General features: G+C 40.2%; 1 protein-coding gene across 1 annotated transcript; it reads right to left on the bottom strand.

The window, feature by feature from the left end:
• Positions 1-2,133: 2,133 nt before the first annotated feature.
• On the bottom strand, positions 2,134-7,447 carry LOC102197136 (histamine H3 receptor). Its single transcript, XM_005721554.1, has 3 exons — positions 7,201-7,447; positions 6,365-6,531; positions 2,134-2,886 (listed from the first exon to the last, which is right to left on the bottom strand). The coding sequence occupies exons 1-3, from the start codon at positions 7,445-7,447 to the stop codon at positions 2,134-2,136; spliced, it is 1,167 nt and encodes a 388-aa protein (XP_005721611.1).
• Positions 7,448-7,797: the final 350 nt, after the last annotated feature.

The raw sequence follows: 7,797 nt of genomic DNA, 5'->3' as shown, positions 1-7,797 counted from the left end.
ACAGACATGGTGGGATTAAGAGCCACGTGAACACACATTTCTATGTGTTCGTAATTATTATCTCTCATCTGTATTTCCCATGGCGCTACCTCTCCTAGACCAATTTAAGCTGGCATGATCCCCAATTGGTTTGGCACACAAGCCATGACATTTCAATCTATCAACAAAATCAATAGCAGTACGCCTCTTAATATAACTGTACACAGTGCAAGTGCTCCACAGTAAAAAACGTTCTTGCTGTCGCATTCAAATAAACAGAGAGTAAAGCCAGCCTCGCCATTCTGCTGATAAATGCAGTTCTGCCCTCCCAAGGGAAACGTGCCTGCATCCCTCTGGTCAGAAGTGTGCTTCTGCCCCCCCATCCCCCCCCCCCAACACGCCGCGGGCAGAGAGAGAGTGGGTTGGTTTGGGGTGGGGGTTGTGGGGGAGTAGGCAGAGGCCACTTCCCTGCAGCTGTGCCCTTATTCCCAGCACCTGACCAGGGGCCCAGATGTGCACACAGGCAAAAGCAACAATTTGAGAAATGTAAGTCCCCTGTGGGACCCAGGCACCTGCAAATGTAACCTCACTATCTAACATGATGGCGTAATTACAGGTCTAACAAGTCTACATCTGGAAAGGACTCATTTAATCTATCAAATCAAACGTTATCAGACTGGGGAACAATACAAAAATGGAATCGCACTCTCAGCATTTCATCTGCACATCAAACAAAGTCCACACTGCATTTGGCGCTGACCCAATTAGCCATCAAGTAGACAGCAACTACAGGGCACACGGCGGTCATTTACAACACAACGCAGAGAGAAACTTTTATTTATTTCACTCCACGCCTGCATAAAGATCATGAGCCAGTTAAAGACACGTGTTTTTATATTTGCTTTCATTCTTTAAAAAAGGAATAAAGCTGATGTTTAATACAGTGCGGTTCCTATGAGCCAAGAAGCTCACATACGAGCCGAGCCGTCACTAATAGTAACTATTACAGCTGCACAAATATATAGCATTTATAGCACCAATAGCATTACATCACACGGTGACTCTATTTAACATTAGCCAGAGCACAGAACATACTGCTACTGATTAGGTTTTTAAAATTTTAAAGTTGCTATATGCAGTTTACAGTAAACTGACTGGCCGACTTCACTTCATAAAGCTTTGCACTCAAAGGAAACTATAAAGGTTAATGATGACATCTAGTGGCACATACAGATATATACACATGGTAATCACAGTAAAATGGGGGTTTGGGCATTGTTTGTAAACACGTATGCTTCCCTTTCCTATAGGAAGCCAAAATCTTTCTGAAAAATAAACATTTGATTATTAGTAGTGATAAATATGCTACATGCTGACCAGAATCTGGTACTAATAAATTTGTAAATGAATTTCAAATGCACTCAAGAGTGGGGAGGAATATAATCCATCACTAATATATAACATTTTACCTTAAATATAGGCTTTAAAAGCAGATCTCATTTTTAAAATGAACCTCATGGCACTTTGTATTTTCCTCACTGTGCTTCTGGCATTACAGGAGCAGTAAACCTTCTGACAGTAGAGGGTGATAGTGATCTGTTTATTTAAGCTCTGGCCACAGTGGAGGAAACCCTTTAAATATATTTATTCTCACACAAAATAATCTATCTATCTTACCTGTCGCTTAATTAAAAAAGACAATTAATGTGCCAATAAAATGAATTGCTTGACAATATTTCACTGACACGTAAACTTGCAGATTATGTTGCAATGTTGGGGGTTTTTTGCATTATATTTGTGTATATGTGTTTCACCTCCTCGTGATTTTTTTCTTCCTCATATTCAACAACTGACATAACACTGCTAATAGTTTTTCAGTTCCTTCTCCAGCATCTTATCAAAATACATTTGGGGATATTTCTATGCCTCTTAACACATCCTTTGGCTGAACACAGGAAAACTGATTGCTAAATTCTGATATGTTTTGCAGCAAAAATCTTGAACTTCCAAATGCTGAAAAACACAACTGAAAACTGTGAGTTACTTTCTATATAACAAACTATGGTGCACAGATTGGTTTCAACGGTTTATAAACACATCCATCAACAGTTCAGGCGCATTGTTCATCACCATCCATCCACAGGCATCAGTTTGTCACTGGCCAGTGCGTAGGACAGATGATGGGGGAGTAGTGTGCCGCTTTGGGCAGAGAATCTTGCTAAAGGCCCTGCGGAAGCTACTGTGGCACAGCGGGTAGAGGAATGGGTTAATAGCAGAGTTGAGCCACAGGAGCCAGAAGGTGACCTCGTACCAGTGATGCTGGATGCATCGCCCTCTGCAGGCAGCACGGATGATCATCAGTAGGGTGTACGGTGCCCAGCAGATGGCAAACACACATACTATGATGGCCAGAGACTTAGCAATTTTCTTATCCCTGGATAGACGGCTAGGATGGGCTGCCCTGCTGTTTGAGGCATCTAGCTTACCCAAACCAGGAGAGGATGTCTGGGAGTTGATAGAGCCTCTTACAGCCAGTTTTATCCCAAACCCCCAATTGTGGGACAGGGGGATACCTTCCCCCTGGGCAGAGGCGGGTTCACTTGCTTGAAGGTGAAGCTGAGCCTCCCTGCTGTGCAGCCTCCTCCTGCGTATACTGAGGTAAATGCTGAGGTTGAAGAAAGCCACAGAGATGAAAGGAGAAAAAAACTCCAGCATAGAGGCACTCAGCAGGAAGTACCAAGAGTAATAGAACTCTGCGAAGCACTCATCCTTTGGCACACGGCTTCTGCCCACCACCAGCTCCCAGAATATGATAGCAGGGCCATAGAGGACAAAGGCTAGCACCCAGACTGCAGTCATGTTGATTATGGCTTGATGAGTCATGCTCTGTCTGGCACGGTAGCTTACCTGCAGTAAATACATACATAAATCAGGAAATATACTTTAGAAATCCTGCCAGGGTAAAGACACTCAATTAGTCAGTTATTGTAAACATATTTGCAAATGGTTGTTTAGCTACTGCAGCAATACTGGAGGATGAGGCTTTCTGGCTGTATAATGCAGTTTTAGAAGAAGGACACAATATGAAAAAGGTCATATTACAGCCTAACTCTCACATTCACAGTATTCTTGATAATAAATTACAAGTGAAACTAGACTGAAAAATTATTATGTTTAAAAAGAAGAAGAAATGTCCGTCACTATTTAGTATTGTTCTCCAAATTTTTAGCCTATTTTCTTCATAATTTACTACTAAATCGCCAAAACAAGTGCAAATTTGATCTGTCATTCTGTCTGAAGGTTTGTCAAGATTAGTTTAAAAACTATCAAAACTACAATGTGGTGGAGAGGTGTAGAATGGCCGTAGGAAGAAAACATTGAAATTTGGTACAGATCCAGATCATTTTCACTGGCTTGGCAGAGGATGAGCCCTTTGAGTGCCCTTCTAAACTGAGCTGCTTTAGTCATGCATGAATAAGTGTGCAGCGTCTATGAATATCTAGTCAGAGTGGGGTTTAATGTAACTGTTTTATATACTGAAATGTTAATAATATTTAGTAAAATAGTTTTTTAAGTACCAAGTAGTATTTGTTTTTCTCAATAATGTGAGAGAGTACAGCAAAAGAATACATTTTCCCTTAAGTTGTATCCAAAAATGTATTTAGTTTTAGTAAAAAAACTATTTTACAATTCACTGTCTTGCTTCAGCTAAAGATAGGCAGTAATTATGGTCACTGTGTCTGTAAGATGGTCAGATGGTGAAACCCTTCAACACCAACACCTTTATTTTTAACTTGCAAAGAGCCAAAGTTTGTTGTCATTTTTAAGTTGATCTTGGAAATAGTTTTCCAGACTTTGTGAAGATCTTTCAAAGTTTTTCTTTGGACACTGCCTGCTTTTTGATTCGTTTTCAGCCCAGTCTTTTACCTGATCATTTTTATTTTCATTTAAGAGTTATAGAAAAAAAGGAAACTGGACAAGAGGAGGACACAGAAAGAGAAGTGCAGGATTACAAAGCAGGTGAAGATTGTCTTAAGGTCATGTCGGTCGAACGGTCGCTGTTAAGAAGCTCTTCTTAAGGAATGGAAACAGGGAAAAAATAATGTATCCCAAATTACACAAAAACTGGGCTTCAGTTCTTAGCTCTTACTGAGTGATGAATCCAAATTTAAAAATTTGGTTTGAATTGCCATCAGTAGATACAGAGGATGCCAGGCGAGAGGTAAAAAAGTGAGTGTCTAGAACCATCTGTAAAACAAGGGGAGAGGCTCTACCATGGTTTGATGCTGCGTTCTAGCCAGTGGTGTTGGGAATCTTGTCAAAACTGCTGAATTGTGAACTCAGAAAAGTACAGCAAGATTTTGAGCCACCATGCAATACCATCTGAAAAGCATCTGATTGGAAATGACTTCATTTTTAAGCATGACAGTGATCCCAAACACACTGCCAATGCAGTAAAAGCACACCTGGATAGAAAAACACATAATGGACCGCTATCAGTCATGATCTGAGGCCCAGACCTTAATATTACTGAAGCAGTGTGGGATCATCTTGACAAAGAAGAGAACAAAAGGCTGCCAACATCCAAAGAAGAGCTTTGGGTGTTCTTGAAGAGCCTGGAAAAGTATTCCTGAAGACTGCTTAAAGAAAAGACAAGAAAGCTGCCTAACAGACTGTGAACCTACCAAATATTGACTTTCATGCATGTTAGAATTGTACAAACTCTATTTTTGCCTGATATGCTTTTTCATGCACGTTTGCACATGTTTAAATAATTTACCACATCTATTTCCCCAAAAGATGAGGGATGACTCATCACTTTTGTACAGTACTATATTTACCAACCGTCATAGTATACTGATGGAAAGACCAAATAAACACATAATGAGAACATCAATGTAACAATGTGCAGTACAAAAGTCAGTGAAGTACCCCTTATCACCACTTGTCTCAATTAGTGTCACATCCTATGTCTCTGCCCACATTCTTGCCCAGCTCGCAGCATCTCTGAGCACACATGTTTGTCACCTTCTGTCTTTCTGATTAACTCAAGACCTTCTGCAAAGAATATGAAAGATGATTTCACTTTTGTTTGCATAAATTTGTATGACATGAACATGGCCCCTCAGCTATACATGTTAATCAGTTAAGACATATAGTGTTAACATGAGGCGTGTTGACTCTACACTCGTAAATCAGTTTTTTTTATTTAAAGAAAACTTTGTTAAATTCTTTCTAAGATCTTAGTAGGCAAACTCCCTCTTACATTCCAAACTAGCTCATTAATTACGTTGTTTTCTCTCTGACACTGTGCTATTAGCATTTTAGAAATGTGTTGACATTTGATCTATTTAACAGTCAGTATTTGTCTACATCTTTTCATTTCAAAGACAAACTTTGTCTGTGACTGCTGCTGACTCTTTGTCTTTCCATGTTCAGAGAAAAATGCTTTTAGGAAAATGTTGCTTGGCTGCCGGTGGCCTGTTTCTGCTACGATTGATCTCTTCAGGTTGGAAGGACCACGGTACGGAGGAGGATCTCTATGATCAAAGCTTGCTAATTAAAGAAGAGCCTCTTTCTCTCCGGTGTTATTTGTATTCATTGCTCTGATGTTAAGTGTTTCCTTTCTGAAAGGAAACAGAGCCCTCTCTTTGTCCACTATGCCAAGCCTTGTCCCACCTTTGAGTTATCGCACATATCTGTAGGACACAGTCAGCTGTGTAAGGCACAGACAAGCCCCGACAACAGGCTAAATGGGGCTAACGTCTTCAGAAGTTACAAAAAAATTCTCCTCAGAAAGTGTGTTCCAAAGCAGGAAGAGATAGAGTATATACAGGAGCAGTGATGTACCATTGTCTTTCTATGTTTTAGAGGGGGAAAAGTCAATTAATTACTGAGTGGCAATAAAGCAGATTTTAAGATTAAACAATTTTTTTGACAGTGATTTATTGTATACTGAATATTTTTTCTGAAGCCCAGTTTGTCCCAAAGTTATAACGCAACTTTTTTCTATCTTCATCATGTGGAAAAACTATAATTAGCGGTGGCGCTGGGCCTGAACGGGTCAGGAATGATTAACCTCTGCAGATGGGCACATTTGGGAGACTGAGCTTCGATTGCCCCTACCGATGACCTGGGAGATTCATTGGAAACTAAGCCACACAGTGGAAGAATAAACTCTGGTGTATCTGCAAATAAGTGAGATTTTAAACATTTAATATTACCCTTTAAAAGACTCATTCAAATAGATAAATGGGTGAATGGCAGAAAGAGGGCGACAATATTATTTTTTACAAATATGGGAGTTCATTTTGTTCTGTCAGAGTTCCTTAAATTATTTTTGACATCTGTGAGCATGGCAAATTCCACGACATATTCCACTCACTGCTCTGGTGACTGACAGGAAGCGGTCGTAGCTGATGAGAACAATGCTGAAGACAGACGCCGAACAAAGCAGGTAGTCCATGACCAGCCACAGCTTACACAGTCCTCGACCCAGCGTCCACCTGCCTGTGAGGATGTAGGGGATGTACACCGGGATGCAAAATGCTCCTAGAGAAATAGTGATGATGTAATGGGAGCAGAAATCAAAGCAAAAATAACAATACTTCGTATATTTTCATTTCTTTAGGGAGGAAAACATGTAACCAGATTATCAATATACCACAATACACTTGCTAACATAAAATATGTCTTTACAGGAGACGTTATGGTGGTGTATAATTAAAGAACACTTTAAATATATATTTAAATGTTATTACAACATTTCTGCATGACTGTTTCTATACTGCTAGCATTCTCTAATAAAGCAGATTAAACTGTAAATGTGAAAGAGAAGTGCTTATAAATGAGGCAAAATTCGCCCTTGCCAAATGAAAAATGTATCAAGCTCTCTGATTATTTATTGTCAGTCACATTCATTTAACTGATTAGCAGCTATTTAATCTTGTAATCTAGCTCCAGTCAATCAGTGCACAGGTATCTATTAGCAGCCATCTCCATTGCAGGGAGAATGAAAGCCATAAGAAACAGGTCCTTATCACTAAAATACTGTGGGAATTTCAAAACTTTACATATCATCGAATATTCACGCATGGATCATATGCTATCAGATTGCATCACATCAAAACATGTTAAGTTAATATGTGCATTTTATCATATCAACTTCACTAGCTTGTCTGATATTCCATGTTCTGGAAGGCAGACTGCGCTTGGACTTACCTACAAGAAAATCGGATATTGCTAGATTCAGGAAGTAGTAATTGCACTGTCTCCTCAAACTCTTGTCCACTTTAAATGCCAAGATGACGAGCGCGTTGCCCAAAACTATCACAACAACCAAAGTCACCATCATCACCATTAAAATGACAATCATGGGTCCCGAGAAGACGAAGCTGCTCTGGACTCTAGTGGAGGCATTGCCAAAATAGTACCCAGTGGAGTTGGAATCAGTTTGCTCCTCTGACATGGTCCTGATGTGAGGTGAATGCTGCGGTCGTTAAATCCCCAACGGGCCAGCTCTAAATGTAATAAGCAACAGGTGCCAGGCGAACGGACGCTGCGTTCAACACCCCATGTTCCGAAAGCTCCGGTTTACTGATGGAACTGAGCATTATGTCCACGGATATCCACGAGAGAGCGCAACGCACAAGACGACCCGGGCACCTGATGAATTACGCACGTCTGTCAGCGTTTGTCTGGCATGAAGCACTTCGTTGAAATGAGAATTTTTCTCCACACAACCATTAAACTGCAATTTTAGAAGTGACCAAAGTCTGTGACGTTACTGGCACAAATCTTTAGTTTGGTTTTAAACTT

The sequence above is a fragment of the Pundamilia nyererei genome, unplaced genomic scaffold (assembly GCF_000239375.1).
Source record: "Pundamilia nyererei isolate P.nyererei 1_Seehausen unplaced genomic scaffold, PunNye1.0 scaffold00004, whole genome shotgun sequence".
In the NCBI taxonomy this organism is placed as follows: Eukaryota; Metazoa; Chordata; class Actinopteri; order Cichliformes; family Cichlidae; genus Pundamilia; species Pundamilia nyererei.
The sequence above is the reverse complement of the archived record's forward strand: the minus strand, read 5'-3'. Positions and strand labels throughout refer to the sequence as shown.